This window comes from Choloepus didactylus, chromosome 7 (assembly GCF_015220235.1).
Source record: "Choloepus didactylus isolate mChoDid1 chromosome 7, mChoDid1.pri, whole genome shotgun sequence".
NCBI classification, from domain to species: Eukaryota; Metazoa; Chordata; class Mammalia; order Pilosa; family Megalonychidae; genus Choloepus; species Choloepus didactylus.
Genome location: NC_051313.1, coordinates 95,647,161 through 95,669,896, shown reverse-complemented (window position 1 = coordinate 95,669,896; position 22,736 = coordinate 95,647,161). Strand labels below are relative to the sequence as shown.

Genomic DNA, 22,736 nt, shown 5'->3' with positions numbered 1-22,736 from the left:
CCAGCGCCAGAATGCTACAGACTTTGGGCAGAAAGTATTTTCTGGCCAATGTCTTCATTTTGGACTTCTAGCCTCCAAAATCATGATCCAGTAAATTCCTGTTTTTCAGCCAACCAATCTGCGGTATTTATCACAACAGAATGGCAAACTAAGACAATAGCGATCCTTGTGGGTGTGAGGTGGTACCTCATTGTGGTTTTGATTTGCATACCCTGTGGCTGGTGGTGTTGGTCATCTATTCATATGCTTATTGTCCATTTGTGTATCCTCTTTGGGAAGATATTTGTTCTACTCTGTTGCCCATTGTGTGACTGGGTTGTTTGTCTTTTTGTTGTTGCGTTGTGGAATTTCTTTGTGTATTCTGAATATTGAGCCTTCTCTGGTTTGAAACTATTTTGTTTCATTTGTGGGTCATCTTTTCACTTTCTTACAATCTCCTTCAATGGGTGTGCCAGTTTGTAGATATTATATCCCCCAGAAAAAGCTATATTCTCTAATGCAATCTTGTGGGGGCAGATTTATTAATCTTTCTGAATAGGGTGTGACCTTTTGATTGAGTGTTTCCATGGAGATGTGACTCAAACAACTGTGGAGCTAGACCTTTGATTAAATTATCTCCATGGAGATATGGGTCCTGCCCATTCAGGATGGGTCTTAATTTAATCAGTGGAATCCTATAAGAGAGAGGCATTTTGGAGAAGGCTGTTGAAAACTGATGCTTGGAGATGAGGACAGAAGGACATCTGGAAATACTAAACTAAGAGATGCTAGCCCAGAGTTTGCTCTGGAGAAACTAACAGAGGACCCCCAGACAGTTAGATGCACAGGAGTTGAAGAGGCTAACAGACACAAGCCCAGAGACATTTTAGAGAAAGCCATTTTGAAATACAATCTGGGAACAGCAGACGCCAGCCACGTGCCCTCCCAGCTGACAGAAGTGTTCCGGATGCCATCAGCCATACTTGGGTGAAGGTATCTTATTGTTCATGCCTTAGTTTGGACACTTTTATGGCCTCAGAACTAAATTTGTAACTTAATAAATCCTCTTTATAAAAGCCAATCCATTTCTGGTAGTTTGCATAACAGCAACTTTAGCAAACTGGAACAATGGGGGAAAAGGTTTATATTTTGAAGAAGTCAAAAAAAAATCTCTTTACAATGTTCATAGGTCATTACAACATGTTTCTATCCCTCTTCAAATTTTCAATAGTATTTTAGAAATACTAGAAACATTTAAATTTATTACAGTGTGGTGAAAGAAACACACAAATACAAACTATTTTAACACTAAATAATTTGAGCAAATGGGAGACAGTTGTTAGGGAGAGGAATCAGGGTCTGCCGACCTGCTCCTCCTTCCGACCGGCCCACACCATACTCCGTACACTCTAGGTCTCCCCTTTCAGCACTTGTAGAAGGAAGACGCTGGAAACTCAATGCCCAACTTCTGCATTTAGTAGTAGGAGTAGGTCCTGCTGTCCAAACTCACAAGATAGCAAACGTAGTAACTTAACATGGTCTTTCAAATTTGAGGTAATATATTGATGTCATAAGGACACTCAAAGACAACACCAGACCAGGGTAAACAAAGCAGGCAGGACAAACACAGCAGGTGTTCTGAAAAAGGTTATAAAGGGTTGAACGGGTTACTCTATCCTCATCAATGCCTACATGCCTACTTTTCAGTGGTCCATCTCCGTTCCTGATTATATCAATCTCATACTCAAATTTCCTCAGTTGCTCCAAGTCTTAATCTCTTTTAGGACAAATCATCACTTCCCCCTGATTGCTCCACCTCAAAAAAATATGCTTTGACAAACCACTATTTACCCCCCAGTAATAAACGCACTTACACATATACACAAAGCTGCACACAGAAAGACTTGCATTCATACACTCTCAAACATACTTGGATGTGGTTGGTATTTTCAGTGGTTATGTGAATATGCATACACATATTGACAAATAGACATATATTTACAGGGACAAGTCCCTGAAAGATAAATATTTGTGTTCATAAAATTAGAGCAATTAGATTTGTAAACATTGGAACATATTCAAAGTTTTTTAAATTTTGTTTTAGTTGACGATAATTAATGCATTATAAACTAGTGTTCCACAAAAGTACTGATACGTGCCAGTTGGGGGTGGTGGTTGTTAAAGTCAAAATTTCAAAATGTAAACACTCCCTGTAGACCAAATATAATTATGCTCTGCCATAATAGTAATAAAAATAGCAAAACTGTAGAAGAATATGCCCATATGTTAAGGGTTTAAATTACTGTGATTCCTATGGTATAGGGGAATTAGATATTTCACTAATGATAAGGTACAAATCTAATTTTTCACACAAATTTTTCTGTCCTAAAAATTAATGACATATTTTTTACAGCAGGTTTTAGCTCATTTCAACATTTTAAACTTTCTGGAAGAGTTTTCAGCATTCACTTTCTCCTGTCTCTATTGGATGTGGGAAAAGTCTTCAAATACACTTGATTTGAAGACAGAAAAAAAGTCATTGCATGTAATTTGAGTAATTAAATAACCTGATGCCAATTATTAGGTGGCTTCATCAAAAATAGTTATGTACCAAGGATCGTATCTTTATCCTCCTTTCCCAACAGTTGCAGGAGATGCTGGGTTTCTCCTGCTCCTTCCTTTAGTAAAAACAGGAAAAGTGGCATCAAGTATCGTGGGCCCTGTGGCTTCCAGAGACCTGGAAGATGCAGCACTGCAGTCTAATGCTCCCAGGAAAATAAGTGGGCCCCTGAGGAGAGAAAAAATGACGTGCCACTGAAACAGGGCATAGGAGATCTCCTGATCACCTCAACATCCAACACTTTGAAGCATTTTTTAAAATGCTAAGCATAAATGGAAGGATGGCAAAAGCTTCATGAAAGTGGGTTCTTTGATAACATAAATTCAAATGTTCAGTCATAATGTGACTGCAATTCCTGCAATTACTCGTTTCTCAAACGGAAGTACATTCACGTTTTTATCTTAGGGGCAGGGATGTAGGTATTGAGGCAATTGCATATCATTTTTTTTTCTTTGCTTTCTCTTTTCTATTTGATGGTCAGTTGTGTATATTTTGTTTCACTACTTTGACTTCTGTGCTTTTTGTAACAACTGAAACCATCAGAAAACTCTTGTTTTCTATGCTTCAAACAATCCATGTCTCATTATTACAGATTTTTATTAACTTCATAATAGCAGCTCAGCACATGTTAGGTGACTGAGCTTTTTACTCCATTGCTTGCATTATAGTGTGGTTTTATTCTACAAACTGGTTTTAGATGACTTCTTAGGAAAAAGAATAAAGATTCAAGGGTTGATGTAAAGTAAATGGATTTTTCCAACAGAAGTTACCTGAGAATTTTCAAAATCTATATATGAAGTATATGTACACAATATTTGGTACATATGCAACAATGAATTTTAAATAAATTGAGCTTTTTAAATATAACTTTGAGTCCATTGCATTTGCCCAGAATTTGAGACTTACTGAGAAACTAAGGAAAGATATAGTTCTCAGAAATAGCCTATAAAATTGTTTACTGGGGAATGGGGATGGAGGAGGACTGTGTACAAAGTGAAAAGAGAAGTCAGGAAAGATTACAAAGAACCACAGAACAATTTTAAGGCATCTAAAGAACCTGTCTCTGAGTTAAGAGTGCTTCATTCAGGTTCTGTCACCTAGGGTTGTAAATGCTGAGTCTCAAAATGAATTATTAGTGGAAGCTGAACTACATAATCTTAAACATTTGCAAGCAACTGTAGTTTACTTAAAGCAACAGATTAACCTAGAACTTGACACATATATTAAAAGAAAAGATTATCTTTAAATGAGTACAAATTAATTTTCTTCTTATAGTTGAAGTTGCTACTGGTTAATGGACGGCATGATGTTGTGGAAGAAATATAAGTTTTTGAACCTGAAATGTAGGTTCAAAACTAGTGCCTCTACCTACTAGACATGTGGCCTGGGGAGAGTTTTATTAGCTCCCTGAACCTCTATTTCTTCATATACAAAGTGGCAATAACAGGATTTTTGCAAAAGTATAAATCTTCAGAAATTATATAAGGCCTTTAGAAAAAGCACCAGAATAAGTTCATTGTCTAATAAAAAGTAGTTGATATTATTATTTTTGTTGTCATTGTTGCTATTATATCCAAATACCCACTAATAAAACTCTATTGGCAATTATGTAGCATTTTGTATCATATATATTCCTTCATTAGCCCCATGCAACAATCGAACTCTAATCTAGAGCAGATATTAACAATAATATTACCACCACTAAATAATACTTTTGTGTTTAAGACAAATGAGTGACATTTTATTTAATAAGTTATATCTATATCTTTCCCATCAAAATGTCAACATCTATATACATTCTTCAAACAACATGTAGACTTAAGAGATCCAGCTCTCTAGAGATAAGTATGCAAGTTTATTTTCCATCCTCTCTGGCTCAAGTTTTCCTTTCAAAATTTTCTAGAGCATACATTCAGCAGAATTAAGTTAAATTAAATACTAAAATCTTGTATAAGGGAACGGGGAGTAAGTGATAGCAGACATTCATGAGTGAAACCCTGAATAACTACATCTGTTTCTCTGCAAATTTTGCAAATGTCTTTTAAATACAGCCCTAAAAACTAGGCAAAGAGAGCCGCAAATTACTCTCAGCTTTTAGTTTGACCAGATTCACAGCTTTCTGTAAAATGCAAGGCTTGAACCATCCCACAGCATTTTAAAAATCAGGGAATTCTCAGCCCTTAAATCAAAATTCTCCGAAAGTAGAAATTGTGTCTAATGAAAATAAGATTCATATTTTGACATTAACCCACGATCGGCTTCTGTTTCACAGAGGAATAAATACAGATTGAGTAAAGATTTTAAAAAGTCAGTGTCAGACTCTGTACACCCAGTGGGTTACAGATGTATGAAAGTGGTGGCAGAGAGCCACTCCACTTCCTTTAAGATCGAAAAACATTTGGAAGGAAAACGCAGAAGGGAAGACCTTCTGACAGACGTGTTCTCTTTGGGGTTTCCTGCCTCCTTGTTTGCCAAGCTTCCTAAACCACACTGCTTGTTAATAAAGTTCACTAAAAAGACATTATGAAATGCTGACTTCATAGAGTGAAACTTACATTAAAAGTGTTCTTATGTAGTTGAAATTTCCTGCCATCTGCATTTCCCTACTTCACAAACCCAAGGAAGCATGAGTTGGAAAGTCCCAAGCATAAGATGTCATTTGAGGCACTCACTATCAGTGGGAGACAGGCCCACGTGCTGAAACCAAAACCCAAGGCTGTAGTTTAGACGGTGCAATGGAGAACCTGCATAATCCTGAGAAAACAGTCACACTCCTCAATGTTTCTACTCCTGTAAAATGGAGTTATGTGAAGATGCGTGGGAATTAAATCAACAGAAACACATACATGGATGAAGAAGAAAAAGCTAGATGCTACTTCCTCTGACCTTTACAACAGTAGGCAAAAAAGAAAAACAGTAAGTTCTCTAACTACCTAAAAACAACACCAGGATTTAAAAAAATAGACATAGCCATATATGAAAAACAATAAAGGAAAACTAAAATTACTAGTCTTATTATTCACAAAATAATGCTTCTTGATATAAAGACATATATTTACCAATGGGGAAAGACAATTAAGCTAAAAGCACCAGAAGTTTGGTTTATAGGTGTTTATTATATCTAACATTTACAAACTATTTAGTTCTATAAACATTATTGAGGAGCAAAGTATAGGTCCTCTGAATAACAAGTAAATAAAATGTAGCTGCCTCCCTTGAGAAGAGAACAATCCACTAGTGCAAAAATTATATATTTACTAAAGAGATATTTCTATATATTTAACCATATTTGGTAAGGACCTCTGTGTATACACAGCAAACAAAGATGGGTCCACTAAATACAAGTCAAGAATTGGGGTGGGGCAGGGAAGAGGTGAAGGATGTAAGAGAAACATAGCTTTAGCACCTGTAAAAAGTGGCCACCCTTCCTCAAATCAAATTTGAAAAAATAATAAATCAATTTAAGATTATGGGGCCTTAAAAATTAATGTTTTTTTTCCATAAGTTTCAGATAGATAGAGACATAGAGATATAGACTTATATGTATATATTCATACTCATATAAATGTAAAATAAAATGAATAATTCTCCATGATTTCACATATTAATTCTGTCCATAAATCTTCATTCACCTTTTATTCTGGCCATGAGTGCCTTCTATCTGCCTAAATCCCATGTGATCCCCAAATGCACCTCCACTGCAAAGATTACTATCTTCACCCTTAACTTTCCCTGCATTAAATTAGAATTCACAGGCTTGAGTTTTTGATTGAACTGCATATATTATATTTTTCTCCCCAACTATATTGTACTTATAATTATTTATTAAACTTTTTCATATTCCACCACATTAACATGATACTGATCGCAGCTTACATGCATAGTACTGTAGTGAATTAAAACACAATGCAGGGGGAGGAACCTAAGATCGGCGGCTAGGTGAGACAGAGAAAAAAACATCTCCGTGGAAAACACTAGATAAAGAACCAGAAAGTGACCCAGAACACCACTTCCAGAGTAGCACCAGCCGGACAAGTCCTGCTAAAGCCACAGGGAACGTGAGTTTGGTGAAACCAGGAGTATGCATTCTGAAACGAGTGAGTGAGTCGGCTGAGTCCCTCGGCCACGCTGCAGTGTGGAGAAACGGTGGGTTGGTGTTTTTAAAAAAAAAAGAAAAAAAAGAAGCCCGGGAACAGCTGCAGATAAGACAGGAGCGGTCTGGACTAACGCCTCGGTGTCTGGGGTGGAGGATACCCCTTCCCACACCCACTGCTGATTGTCTCGGGTCCAGGGGAGCAAAGGGGAGGCGCACGACTTGCAGCCATCTCCCCAGCAGGCGGGGTTACTACTGCCCGGGGCTGAACACACAGCACAGAGCCGAGCCAAGAAACCCAGCCTGACAGGGAGTCTTTCCCGCAGCACCGCTCACATGACACAATATCGGCCATGGACAGTGGCCTTGAATACACCCACGGCTGATCGTCCCAGAGCTGGGAGAGTGGAGCTCTGCGGAAAGGGGGAAGGTAATGCGTCCCATTCAACCACCTTTGAAGCGGGCTGGGAATGCCCCTACACAGCCCGGTGGCAGAGGGCTTCCCTGGAGGCCGGCGCTCACTTGTGACGTGGCACGGCCCTCCCCACCTCAGCAGAGGTCCTGGAAAAGCACAGCAGGGAGGAGGGAACCGCTCGGAAATCCCAGGGAACCTACGCCAATACCAAAGACTTTTGTGTCAGCGGCAGAGAACAGCCTTAAATCTCCGGGAACACCTGGGAGGTTTAATTGTTAAATCTGCCCTTCCTCCCTAACCATTCAGGCACACACCCCTCATTGAGGGCAGACAGCACCAACAACACACCCAAATTAAGTGCACCAATTGGATCCCAAAAGAGTCAGATCCCCACACACCACAAAGTTGGGGAGAACTGACTTGAGGGGAATAAGTGACTCACGGACGCCATCTGCTGGTTAGTTACAGAAAGTGTATGTCACCAAGCTGCAATTCTAATAAATTAAAGATCAAGTAAAGCAAATGCCAAGAGGCTAAAAACAACAGAAAATCTTAAAGCGTATGATAAAACCAGACGACATGGAGAACGCAAACCCAAACACTCAAATCAAAAGATCCGAAGACACACAGTTCCTGGCAGAATTAATCAAAGAACTACAGACAGACAATGAGAGCATGGCACGGGATATAAAAGACTTGAAGAAGAGCATGGCACAGAATATAAAAGACATAAAGAAGAACCTAGAAGAGCATAAAGAAGATATTGCAAGAGTAAATAAAAAAATAGAAGATCTTATTGAAATTAAAGAAACTGTAGGCCAAATTAAAAAGACTCTGGATACTCATAATACAAGATTAGAGGAAGTTGAACAACAACTCAGCCTCCTCGAGGAGCACAGAACAGAAAATGAAAGAACAAAAGAAAGAATGGGGAAAAAAATTGAAAAAATTGAAATGGATCTCAGGGATACGATAGATAAAATAAAACGTCCAAATTTAAGGCTCATTGCTCTCCCAGAAGGGGAAGAGAAGGGTAAAGGTCTAGAAAGAGAATTCAAAGAAATTGTTGGGGAAAACTTCCCAAAACTTCTACACAATATAAATACACAAGGCATAAATGCCCAGTGAACTCTAAATAGAATAAATCCAAATAAACCCACTCCAAGACATATTATGATCAGACTGTCAAACACTGAAGAGAAGGAGTAAGTTCTGAAAGCAGCAAGAGAAAAGCAATTCACCACATACAACGGAAACAACATAAGACTAAGTAATGACTACTCAGCGGCCACCATAGAGGCGAGAAGGCAGTGGCATGACATTTAAAATTCTGAGAGAGAAAAATTTCCAACCAAGAATACTTTATCCAGCAAAACTCTCCTTCAAATTTGAGGGAGAGCTTAAATTTTTCACAGACAAACAAATGCTGAGAGAGTTTGCTAATAAAAGACCTGCCCTACTTCAGATACTAAAGCGAGCCCTACCGACAGAGAAACAAAGAAATGAGAGAGACATATAGAGACTTTTAACAGACATACATAGAATATTACATCCCAGGTCACTGGGACACACGTTCTTCACTAGTGATCACGGGTCTTTCTCCAGAATGGACTGTATGCGGGGACATAAAAACAAGCCTCAATAAAATAAAAAAAAAAAAAAAAAATGAATTTGTTCAAAGCACATTCTCTGCCCACAATGGAATACAAATAGAAGTCAATAACCATCAGAGACTTGGAGAATTCACAAACACCTGAAGGATAAAAATGAGGGGGAGATGAAAACATTCCCGGATAATCAAAAGCTGAGGGACTTCATCACCAGTAGATCAGTCCTAAGCAGGCTGAAAGGAAGGGACACTAAACAATTGACTGAAACCACATGAAGAAATAAAGATTTCCAATAAAGATCACATGGCAAATATAAAGACCAATACTACTGTATTGTTGATTTATAACTCCACTATTTACTTCCTACAGGATCTAAAATACATAAACTGTAATGATAAATCGGTGGTTTTGGACTCAATGTAAAATATGTAATTCTTGACAAGAACTACATAAAGGTGGGGGAATAGAGGAGTATAGGAACACAGTTTACGTGTCCTATTGAAGTTAAGTTGGTATCAAAGAAGAACAAGATTGTTATAGATTTAAGATGTTAAATTTAAGCCCCATGGTAAACACAAAGAAAGTATCAGAGAATATGACCAAAGAGATGAAAAGTAGAGTAGGGGTTCCAAGAAGTGGGGGAGGGGGCAATGGGGAGTTAAGAAATGAGAGTAGGGTTTTTGTTTGGGGTGAAGGGAAACGTCTAGAAATGGATGGTCGGAAGGTGATAGCATTGCAACATTCTAAATGTGATTAATCCCACTAATGGAATGCTAGGGAGGGGTGGAATAGGAAGATTTAGGCTATATATATATATCTTTCCACAACTGAAAAAAAAAAAAAAAAAAGACAGTCTAAATAGATGACAATTAAATGCCAAGGTCAGAGGAGAGGAGGCTCAAAGGAACACAGATGAGACACAAGAAAAAAAAAAAAAAAGGAAATACAGAATGTAAGCTTTGTATCAATGTTGAATTTCTTGAACTTCTTAAGCTGCATTAAATGAGATTGCATAAAATAATGTTCTTGTCCATGGGAAAGGTATATGTGAATTATATTGTTTGTTCAAAGATATGTGCAGCTTGCTCCCATATGTTCAGAGGACAGAGCAATAGATGATGGGTGTTAGGGAGGGAGGGAGAGAGGGACAGAAAGAAAGAGACAGTGGTGTGACAGGATCTTAAAGGTCATGGATCGGGGTATCGGGGGAGAGGGGTCGGGGTATGATGGAGTTCTATGTATGGGGTTTGTACTGTTTTTGCAACTGTTCCTGTAAGATTGAACTTATTTCAAAATAAAATAAACCACAATAGGGGCTTTTGCATTGTCTTGATGCCTCACCTCTTGGACCCTAGCATTCAGGTCCTTCACTCACCATCTTATACCTACTTATTCAAGAGAAACAGCTTCTCTCTCTCAGGTTTGCGCCACTACCCCACCCCACCCCTCCACTCCCCAACCCTGAGAGTCAAACCTGAACTCACCATTTCCCCCTTTGCTGGATCAACCACTATAGTTCCACCCATAGACACTATAAAGGCACACTTCCCAGGTCCACTGTAACCTTTTGCTCCTGACACATTCCCTCATGCGACCCTGGGAGGCCTGCTGCTGTGCTCTGTTCCAGGTCCTGTGAGTACTAATAAGCCTTCCTTTCACATATCTGCAGTGTCAGTTCTCACTCCTCCTTGCTGCACCAGGCTATCCATATAAAGATCCTTACAACTCGAGTACATGAATGGACTGACTGCTAAAGAGACCAACCAACTTATACTAGTCAGCTTAGGAGCATCGTCCTGTCCCCGCTTAGCCAACAGCTGCTTTGCCAGTGGCAATGATTGCCACTACATTGGATAATGGTTTAGAGCTATTTTAAATACAATGTAGAAACTATTAATGTTATAACTCCTCACCTACATCTTATTTCCAGTTTCTGTTTTTTGAATATTCACATTTGTGATGAACAAATGATGTGAGGCACAAGAGGATTATTTCATCAACATCAGCTGGAAAACACAGAAGTCAGAAAAAAAAAAAAAGACCCAAATGAAAAGCAGAACGGAGAAACAAGATTTCAGAGCACTGCCTTAAGGACAGAAGCTCTAGGGGTTCTATTTCCCACAACCCTTTGTCCCTCCAGCTACACCCTGGTACTTACCACCCTGCAAGAGTACAGGGAAGGAAATATCAGTTCCCCTATCGGAAATGGGTTTGGATGATTAATAAAATAAAGACATGTATGGAAAAAGAAAAGTTCAGTAAGATGCAGAACTTAGAAGAATCAAGAAAATGAAAGGCTAACGATTCAAACAGAAAACTGAACAAAAGAAATTAAGAGATATTTCACAAAAGAGACACAAAAGACTTAAATATATGACAGGATTTTAAGCTTGATTAGTAATCTAGAAAATGCAAATAAAACCATAATGACATACAATTTAAAAAAATAAAATAAAGTAGGTTTGGAAGTCACAGCTCTTGTCCCTTCATCATTTCCTAAAAACAATAACTTTTATTTATATTTTATATTTTTAGAGAGTTTTCCCATTCTTGTTATTATTTGTCTTTTACATAAAAAAAAAAACTTGAAAAACAGTGTAAAAATATAAACCTTCCCAAACCTGAATCGTTTTTAAAATTGCTTATCTTCTCGTAAAATCCTCTAATTAAAGTCTAATTTCTAAAAGAACATTTTGGGAATGATATCCACTAACCAAAATTATTTTCTGTAAGAAAAGAAAATGAAAGTGGGCTAATAAATATTGTAAAGATCCAGGAAAAGAAATTCAAAACCATTAAGTGTTCGTTGAGGAATAAATTCTGATTACCCAGAAAAATAAGTTTATCCAGCCCTAAAAGGAAATTTGTAATTTTTTAGTGGTTTTAAGACTACTTCCTATTTGCTGAATGATTACAACTAGGATCTACACTGTTGAAAAAAGTGCCAGTGATCAAAATGTCCTGAATGATCTCATAAAAGTATTGCCATATGATTGTGCAACAAGGGTAACAAAATCAACCATACGCAGGCCCGGGAACACAACCTCCATACCTGAGGCATCCAGTGAGTACAGAATGAATAGAGTGTGCAAGTCCTGTTCAGAGGTGTTTGTATGTACTTATATTTTAAGCCTAGTCTTGACCAAACACAGTATTTCAGGAGGTTAAATTTGGCTCACCTGCATAACCAATTTGTATCTCCTACTTAGACAAACAATAGACAGGCCAGCAGGAGGAATCTGGGACCCTGGGGACCCTTTTACTGTAAAGGCTTCAAGCAGGCTGGACAATCACTTTCAAATCTCAATTCCTGTTAAAATAATATCCTTCAAATATATGGCTTTGCTTTATCTCTTTTAAAGGCCATCTGCTAGATTAGGGTGACCCATAAAGTTACGGGCCTGCAGAGTCTAGCTCCTTTGTTGATTAGGGGGAAAAAAAAGAAATGAAAATAAAAACCAAGCTTGGGGTGGGGGTAGACACGGAGAAGAAAGGGTCAGGGAAAGTTACAGCACAAAGTGAATAAGCATAAAGGAAGCCAGGAGACTTGGAGGAGCTCAGAGCTAATGAAAAAAAACAACACTGGGTTGGGGGCAGGGAAGAATGTGAAAGCCAGCTGGAATAAGGGAAAGCAAGAAATATAGGAGCCAACAGAAATCCAAGGACAGAAAGTATTGGAGATTGAAGGGAACAGGAAATTTATTGGAAACCAACTTGTTTTTCCTTTTGTATCCAGTGCAATTCTATTCTAGGCAGAACTCTATTCTCAACCTGAAAGAGGACAGAAGGGAAGTCAAAATTCGTAGGAGCCTTTTCATGGGCAGGAACCAGAAGCTCAGAAAAAAACGGGTTGGAGGAAACCTGATAGGACAGCAGATTCTCTGAAAGGGGTGGCAGCACCACCAGCACAATATTTTCCACAATTAAGTAAATTAAAAACAAAAATATTAGGGCCCCAACTCAGAGCTACTGAATCAAAATTTCCAGTACAATGAATAAACACCTCCGGTAATTCCTATCACAAGTTTGGGAAGCACTGATATAGTGGTAAAAATTGCAGGCTCTTGGACCTAGAACTACCCCAGCTCAAATCCTGACTCTGCTATTCACACTACTTCCTGACATTAAGTAAGTTATTTAAACTTTCTGTACCCAGTTAGTTAATCTGTAAAGCAGGCTGTGAGGATTAAAGGAAGTGTTTGGTACATGCTGAGCACTGAATAATGCCAGCTATGTAGCTATAAAAGTCCTTTGAATATGGAGCTCAACAAAATAACTTATCTTAATTGGTAAAAAGTAAAATACAAGGAACATAAAAAAAGGTTATATCTTTTATAAAACACCAGGGAGCACACTTCCTAAAGGCACAGGGACCAGATCTGATCCCAACCCCCAGGGCTTCTGCTCTAGACCTCAGCATCCACCAGCCAGGTGGTTCACTCTCTGGGCATCAAAATGCAAATAGCCTTGACCTCAATCTTTGTTCAAAAGTACACAGAGTCAGTCCAAATTAAAGGTGACTCCATGCTCTAGAGTCCCCATGCTGAAAAGACAAGACTTTCTTGAAATGCAGTTTATCCAGGACTTAGCTGATAGTGAGATACCTGAAGAGACCCACTTCCAGCATGAAACTGCTGAGTCTCATTCACTTGGTGACCCACCTTATTTCACAAGCCTATTCTTTGCAGTCATTTCCCAAGATATTCCCACCAACCATCTAACCCTTCTACATCATCATCCCACATCTCATTATTTTAAGACTCAAGCCTTTCTATTTTTTTCTTCTAGAAACTCAGCTCCATATGTAACAAGCTCCACTACATTTTCAGCATCTTTACTGAAAATTATCATCTTCTGGCTTCAGTTGAGGCCTGGCTTACCCTTCTGGAGGGCAACTAAACTGCAGCCCTCTCATATGGAGACTGCTCTGTCTCTGTGCTTCCTTAGTGACTGAAGGTGAAGATGGAATCTTTAGTTTCCATACTTCTTGCTGACTGTTACTCCTTTGACTTGCACAAACTTGCCCACTCCTTTAAGAACCACACAGTGTGGCCACACTATCTTTTACCCCTGCATAACAATTGCTATCCCTCATTATACCAAAAAGTTCACCATCATTTCCTTCCCTCTAAATCCTGACACCATTCTGCAGTATGTTCAATGTCCTAGTGGACCTTCCATCCAATATTCTAGCCTCCCTGTCCACTGAATTTATTCCCAGTGAATTCCAATAAAGTTTTACTCTATCCTGGCCATTAACTCACATGGTCTTACATAAGGCTTAGTATTGCTGTGGCTGCTCACCTATTAAACCGCTGACCATAAGTACCCATCTTTTCAACTCTCTAACTTTGCTTTGCCCATGACTAATCTTTGGCCTTATAAATATTATGAGTCTTTGGAATTCTGTACTTTCACCTCATCTATCAAATGTCTCATGTCAACCAGAGAGGGTCTTGACAATGGCACTGTGCCTGGCTGCTATCACGCTATTTGAGGAACCATAGTGTAATAATCATAAAACAGCTTTCCTTAAGGTAAATGAGTTCATTCTTTGACATGAACCATTTGCTCCAAATAGCCTTGACATATTTAAATGTGAAATAATAACAAAAATATATAAACAGTCTTAAAGATAAGTAATATAAAGCTATGAGTAAGGCTGGTCCATATGGCAGAAAATAGTATAAATATATCAGTAATCATATTAAACACAACTAAAATATAATTTACCTAATTAAACATGGAGACTAATCAGATAAGCAGCTATAAAAGATATATTTAAAGCAAAACAACAGAGAAATGGACATTTATAGCCTTGAAAGCATTTATTTTTTTAAAAGGACTAAAAACAAATGAGTTAATATTCAACTCAAAATATTAAAATGGTAATTCAAAGAAATTAGAGAAAGATTTTTTTCAAAAGATGGAAATGAGTTAGTAGCAAATCACACATATATACATACAGATCCAAACATAACCTATAAAGACAAGAGGATCAACAAATCCATAAGATGTTTTATGGTTAAACTGATAAGAAAACAAACAAAAACACAGACTTCTATAAAGGCCTGCAGAAAGAGAGAGACACACACAGAGAGACAGACAGAGACATAGAGAGATACAGGGGTTACAGAGGGGGGACAGAGAATCAGAGAATCAGAAGATCAGAAATGAAATGAAGTAAAGCAAAAGATAAGATTAAAAAGAAAAAATTAACAATATGAAAGTAGTTTTATCACTTTAGTTTTATGGGTAAAATAAAAAGATTTGGATGAGATAAAATATCATAAAGGATTTAATCATTCATTGATTCTTTCATTCATTTAGGAAGTTTTATTGAACACCTACTATGTCACCCAAAAAAGAGGGACCAAATAGGACATTGTTACTCTAAAGCCAGATATTGATGTCGGGCATAATAATATTACATTTCATATTCTTTAAAATTATCTTCATTATCTTTCACAACTTTTCTTCATAATGAAAAAGATCATAATGGTTAGATTTTCCATAAAATATTGCTTTATAATGAAACAGTCAAATCTTTTTCTTCTTCCTCTGAAATTTAAATTATTACTCTAAACTATTTGCATATTACTTAGAATGTAATTCAAAAATTTTTGTAATATGTTAAATGTAATATGTTAAATGTTTTAAAATTCTAACTAAATTGCAAAATGGGCATTTTTCTCTTCCATTTTCCCTATTAAATTGTTTATCTTCCAACTAGGGCAAACAAATTTGCTCATAACTTCTCACTGAGAACAACTAGTAAAGCTGGATAAAATATTAACAAAAATTCTTCTTCAATAATGTTAGACAGGTATAAAGTAGGGAGGACTTGGGGACCCATAAACATACAGAAAAAAAAAAAAAAAAAAAGCCTAAGGGGTGAGTACAACATTCAGCATCACTTTTCCCTTAGGGAATGTGCTGATTTTATACAAGCAGCTGAGATATCTAGGAAGCCTTTCAGTAGCTTTCCAGTTACCTTCCAGTAGGCTTCTAGTAGGCTTACAAGGCTTAAGAGGAAAAATTTTGAATTCAAGTCCCAACAAAGAGAAGAGGCCCTGGTAAATATGTTAGGGCCTTTAGTTAAGACACCTGGGAGGCTATAAACAGTACAGACAAAAAGATGATCCCTCACAAATAAAGGTGTGATGCAGTTTCAAATCAGCCAACCCCTGATTTGCTTAAAGTGAGCAATCCCTGTTTCTTCCAGGAGCAAAAAATAAACCCTTTCTGGAGCAGTGTCAAATAACCCAGATTTTTATGTACTGGATGTCCAGCATAAAAAGAAAAAAATTACTGAGCATACAAGGATAGATGTTAAATAAAGCAGACTCACTGGAGATCAAGATATTGGAATTATCAGACATGGAATTTTAAATAACATTGAAAAATATTCAAGAAATTTCTGACAAGATGGAGAATTTTGGCAGAAGACTAAAAACTCTAAAAATAAACACAAGGAAATCCTTTACCTCAAGAATATAATAACTAAAATTAAGAATTCAACAAATAAGATTAACAGCAAATTAGACAAAGCTGAAGAGAGAATCAGTAAAATGGAAAATAGGTCAGAAGAAAATATTCAAACAGAACATGGAGAGAAAAGAAAGGATGAAAAATACAAAAAAGAATGTAAGAAATAAATGAGGAACAGGAAAATTTCTATGAGTCTTCCAATTGTAGAACCAAGTAGAGATAGATAAAAAGGAAAAGAAGCAATATTTAAGGAGAAAATGGTTGAAATTTTTGCAAAACTGATGAAAGCTGACAAGCATCAAGCCATAGATCCAAGAAGTTGTATGACCCATAAGATGGATAAATACAAAGAAATCCACACCTGTACACATTATAGTCATGCTGTTGAAAATTAAAGTCAAAGAGAAAAATCTTAAAAAAAGCCAGAGAATAAAAGATATATCATCAAAAAAACAAGAATAAGATCTGCTATTTTAATTTTAATCAGCTGATTTAATTGTCTTTTGACTTCCATTGTATCTATTGAGAAATCTACCTTTTTTACTGTTGCCATATGTTTAATTCTGTATATAAAATATATATCTATACAATCAATATTCATTTATATTTAATACATTATATATATTTAAAAAACAAAAGCAAAATAAATACAATTCCAAATAACAACAACAAAAAAAAACTGAAAGAAATCATCACCAGCAGATTTTCATTAAAAAAATATATTAAAGAGAATTCTTCTGGATGAAGGAAAATTATCCCAGATCAAAGCATGGAGATGAAGAAAGGAATGAAGAGCAAAGGAAAGGGAATATATGGGTGTAAATATAAATACATATATTAAATACATAAAAATGTATAAATACAAGTACATAAATATATATTATAAATATCTCATATAAAGAATTAAAATTTATGAAAACAGCAATACAAAAAGCAGAAGGTAAATGGAGTTAATATTATAAATGCATTTTCAAGGAAGTTGTAATAGTACTAATTTAAATTATATTTTAATAAGTCGATGTATGTTGAAATCCTTATTATAAATATTAAGAGCACAGTAAAAACAGTGTATAAATTAACAAGCTTATGCAGAGGAAAATAAGTAATAAAATACTACATTATGTCCAAATGAGAGAAAAAATTAATAGCAAACATAGACAATAAACACCTCTTAAGGTATTTAATAATTGTGCCAATGGCTTCATAGTCACAAACTAAAAAGCACAGTCATATTATCTTCTGATTAAATTTAAACAGAAATATAATACACGTTGGTTAAATTCCCGAGACCCTTCAGCACCAAATGCTTTACTTTGAGTTGTAATTTTGCTGACAGCAAACACAACTTGAAGGATTAGAAGCTAATATAAAATAACTATAAATTTAATCTCACAAAATCTACAATTTTGTTATAAGAAACCTAATATGCTTGAAATGTTGTTTGCATTAGAATTTAGATCCTTGGGAATTTTATTATTGAGACAAGTATTAATGCATGAAGAGATTTAGCTACCACTTGAACAGCATCTGGAAATCAGAAAAGGATTACTTTACCAGGAGCCCTAGAATTTAATCAAAAATTTAAAACATACCACTTAAAATATATCAGCTTCATTGCATCCATTTTAACAAAGAGGAATTCAGAAAACAAAATGGGCCCTAAGAGATAGCTTGAATTATAGAATAAGTTTTAATCTTTAGATCAATTAGTGTAATTATCTGCAAAACCAATGCCATTAGCAAAATTGTAGAGACCCAAGTAATTTCATAAGTGGGTCTGTGTCAGAGTAGGCCTTTCATTCATATAGACTCATCTTATATTTGGTAATAAATTATGAAACTCTAAATATTTATTTATACACACATATGCACAATGTTTAATTACATCCTAAAAACTTATCAGGGGACATATAATGGATAAACTGAACATTTCAGGTCTAATGAGGTTATTGAAGGCACAAAAAGCACAGGATAAGGTGGCAGCACAAAAAAGTCTAGGTTTCTATTGCCTAGCACAAAACTTTTCAAAATACAGATATCATGTCTGTCCCACAGGCAGCCACATTTTTTTCAAATCACAGGGCTCCTGCTCATGATGCTCTCGGCAGATTCAAGTAGAAGACGGTTAAGCTGTGTGTGTGGTCTCTTCACAGCCTCCAGAATCCCTATCCACTGTTCTCCCCACCAAAGCATGACTAGGCTCTATGAGGAAGATGAGACACAAACAGTCATGGTTTCCGTCTACTGGCACTAAGACCAAACTCTATTGCCACCACATCCTCATTCTCCTCTCTTTACCATCCACTTAATGAATATTTATCCTGCCAATCACTGTTTGGGGCCCAGAAGAAAGCTAAGCAGGATGTCATGGTCCCACTTATGAGATACTTATTAGCCTAGAAGGGTAAACATTCATTCGTTCATTCACTCAACTAGCATTTACTGGCCACCAAAAACTGGCCAGACATTCTGTTAGTTGCTGAGATAGCTTGGAGGTTTGCTTTCTGGCTCCAGTGGTGCTTCGAGTCTACTAAGGGATTAAACATCAAATAATCATAAATATAAAAATATCATTTATATTATATATTATAAATAGTGCACTACACAGTGATGGTATAACAAGGGCTGTTTATTGTGAGAGTCTGGAAAAAAGGTTTTGAGAAAGTAACATCTGTGTTGCGATCTCAAGATGAATAGAAGTTAACTAGCTGAAAATAGTCTCCCTTGCAGAGGGGAAAATAAGTGAAGATTGTGTTTCCAGAAGAAACATGATTTATTGGAGAATTCAAAGAAGGCCACTGTTGCATAAGTGGCAAGAACAAGAGAGAACAGTTCAAGATGATGTAGCAGAGGGATATGGAAGGATGCAATGAGCAAACCATTTGTGGCTTTAGAAAACATTTGCAAAGTTTTATTACTCACTCTTAAAAGCAACTGGGATCCATAGAAGCTTGTGAAATGGGGGAACAGCATGATTCCATCTGAAATAGAGCACATCTCCCAACTAGCATATAGATGGTGGATTGAAGAGAGGTGAGAACACAAGCATGGAGAACAGTAAGGAGACTACTGCAACAGCTTAGCAGTCCATATGACAGGGAATACCATTTTCAAATTGGTGGTAGTACTGAAGTTGGAAAAATACATGGTTTGTGGAGAAATTAAAGATTAAAATTGCAGGACCAGAGATAGTTTGGGGCAATGAGAGAAAGGAGTTCTGGTTCGTGGCTTGCAGAACTGAATGAATGGTGATGGCATTCTCAACAGTAGAAAAGAGTGGAGAAGGTCCAGGGCTGCAGGGGGTTGGAGAACATGAAATCAATTTTGAAGATATTGACCTTGAGTAGCTTTAGAGATATACAAGTGATGATGTCATATTTGCAGCTGGACGTCAGGACTGGAGCTCAGGAGAGAGATGGGAATTTAAATCTGGAAGACACTGATAAATACACAGTTACTGAAACTGTGAGTTTGGATAGGAAACCCTAGCAGAAGTGCAGACAATCTTGGGAAACCTGAACATTTACCAGATAGAGAGCTCCAAGCATTCCAAAGAGACCAAGTAAGCAATAAAGCCAAGGAAGGAATAATTTCAGAGTCAAGTGTCAGGTGTCAAATGTTGTTGTGACTGCAGATAGGACAATTCATCAGGATAGCAGCTAAAACAGAATTATGTGTAATGCCATGAGAGCACAGAGAGAGGGACATGGACTCTGGAGGGGGAAAAAGATTGAAAAAAAAATGATTTAAACTGGGGTTGAGGGATGAACAGGAGTTACCCAGACAAAGAACTTGTGGATTTAAAAAAAGGGGGATATTTCAAGAAGGTATATAGCTATCTCTCCAAGAGGGAACAAAAAATCTTCATTAGGCTAACAGATGCCCCCAAATCCTATTCCTCATATTCCATGATCAGTTCTCCTAGTTATTTTAATTTACACTGTTTCCATAGCTTAACAGGATAAAGTAGACATCCCACTAGCTGCCTATCCTCTATCATTGTTCCAAAACCCACAGAATGTGTAAATCAAAACATGAGATGGAGAAAGAGAGGTATTACAATATTTACCCAGCAACAAAAATCCTAGGACATAAGTGTTAAAGATTCCTGATTATGTAACATAGACTGAATATGAAAGTTAAGAAAGTTAAGAGAAAAGTTAAAATAGAAAGATCAAAATAGAATATAGTAAAATTAAATAGAAAGACACATGAACATGTGAGACGATAAAGCAATTTTCCCCTTTTCCATTGCCATCAACAGGCTGAGTCAGACGACATGGTTATTTTTTAAGTAATGAGGAGCAAAGCTTCTTTTAAAGAATCCACAAATGATGAAGCCCAATTTGTAAAGCCAAGATAGTTTCACATATTGATATACTGAACAGAGAATACACTAAATGTAAATCCATAGGAGAATAAAAAGTTTACTACCTTAGAGGATTTAAAGCCACAGTTATAGTAAAATTATGCATCCCCACAGAATCATTATAATAATTAATAGAAGTTATTATGTTGGTCACAAGATGAATCAGGAGTAAACATTTTTACATACAGCACCTGTAATTCAAAAATAGCTAAGCCTTCATAATATCCCTCCTTTTTTCCATGTTTTAACATTTATGTAACAATTATAGCTAAGATACTATTTCATGAAAATTTAAACTAAAGCTCTTTAAGGGAAATATATATATATATGCCTTCTCCCATTTACCTGCTGCTTCTGGTTGAGTGCATTAAATCGTAAAGACGTAGATTCTATTGTCTATTGTCTTTACATAGGCTTTAAGGAATCATATATGATTAAATTTTACTCTGAAATGGCTGTTATTTACAATTTTTTCCAGGCACTTTGTTGGCACATTAAAATGTTAGGGATGAATCAGTGGTTTGCTGATCTTATATGTGGGTTTCATTCACTTTTCTGCCTCACATTATGACACATTTGTCGTCTTTTAGTTATACAGTACAAGGACCGAACTGCGCCTAAGGGTACTGTCCTTGGATGTTTGCCTATTGATATATAAATTATATTACATAATGCGTCCATTCAAAGGAAAAACAAAGAAGAAATCATTTCCTTTAGGCGACCTGCAAATGGCCACAGGTAGGGATTTTGTTTGTATGGATCTGTAGGGGCGGGGCTCACGGTGGAAATATGACGGGAAACCTTTTAAGGGGTGCGGCCTAATGGACCGCATGGCTGCAGAAAGAACCCTGGGGATGCGGAGGTTAAAAGGGTGGGGGTAATCAAGAAATCGATAGAAGAGAGGTCTGCTGGCAGCCATGTGCGAGAGGGTGGGGTCACCCTGGGCCGCGAAGTGGTACCTGCGCGGGGTCAAGCGCCCCTGCCACTGAGTCTCCGATCCAGAGATGCTCCCGGAGAAGCTGCTGGTAGCTGAGGCAGTGCTTCACCGCAGATGGCACGTTTCCCATGGCGGGGCCTGGTGCTGCAAACCGCGATGGGAGGGAGCGGGCAGGAGAAGGCTGCGGGGCGGGTACCGCGCTTGGAAACTACGCCAGCTACGGTGCGCGCCCCTACCGTGCGCGGGCGGTGGGGACCTGCTCTGCTCTGCGCACTGTGGCGGCGCCAGCAGAGGCGGAGAGGAAGGCGTGCGCAGGCTGTAGCGCCCAGGGGCAGGGGGTGCAAGAGGCACCTGCGGCGGATGCTGGGAACCCGGAGAGGGAAGGCACGAATAGCGCCAAAGGATGTTTAGTGGTGCAGCGTTTACTACGGCACGCAGAGCCTGCAGGGCTGACTGTATGTGCACACACCTATCCGCCTACTTCTCATCTGATTCAGGTCCTATCAAGAAGAAAAGATGTCTGTAAAAGGCATGGGGCGCTGTCTTTATGTGTGCTTGAGTTTGCTTATTCCCAGCTACAGATTTTCATGCTCAGGGTAGATAGCCCATTGCTGAGCTTACTTGCTTGACTTTATGCCTTGTGACAATAAGCTCTTTTTTTAAAAAAAAAAGAAAATCAATTTACAACTGTTAAAACACATATACAGAAGGATATCAAGAAGAAAAGGCAGAAGGTACTAAAGAAAAAAGGACAGAAGGGGAGATAGCACAAGTATTTGAACTAAGTCAGTGCTGCACTTAGCCCTGAAATGGAATTGAGTTGCTTAAAGACTCATGGCACAACATTATTGAAGTCCTAAAGTCTAATCCGAACTGCAAATTCTAAATAAGCCCATAGGGCATTAGAATATAAGGAATCTTGGGGGAGGGGGCTGCATTCGGAAAATAATCCTGTATCAGACCACCTCCTCTTCCTCTCCTCCTTTCACATACACACTTAAATCGTCCAGCTTAAAACTCCTCACAGCGGGTTCTCCAGCCTGCAACTGATAGACGTATTCACCAAGGAGACCCTTGTGCTGAGATCCTGGTTCTCCCATCAGCTGTCTGTGGCCAGGGATACCAGTTGGACCCTTCTGATAGCTGCGTCAAATATTTGTCAGGAGTGGGCTAATATGCACGCTGTTGCACAACCAGATGAAAGGATCCAGCCACTACCTTG

General features: G+C 37.6%; 1 protein-coding gene across 2 annotated transcripts in view; it reads right to left on the bottom strand.

Annotated features, from left to right (window-relative positions):
- Positions 1 to 21,728, bottom strand: part of HMGCLL1 (3-hydroxymethyl-3-methylglutaryl-CoA lyase like 1) — a 155,440-nt gene extending 133,712 nt beyond the window's left edge. For both annotated transcript variants that reach the window (XM_037843441.1, XM_037843442.1), the window contains exon 1: positions 21,537 to 21,728. In XM_037843441.1, coding sequence (XP_037699369.1) covers positions 21,537 to 21,644 — 108 coding nt within the window. In that variant the 5' untranslated portion in view covers positions 21,645 to 21,728. The remainder of the gene's footprint in view (positions 1 to 21,536) is intronic.
- Positions 21,729 to 22,736: the final 1,008 nt, after the last annotated feature.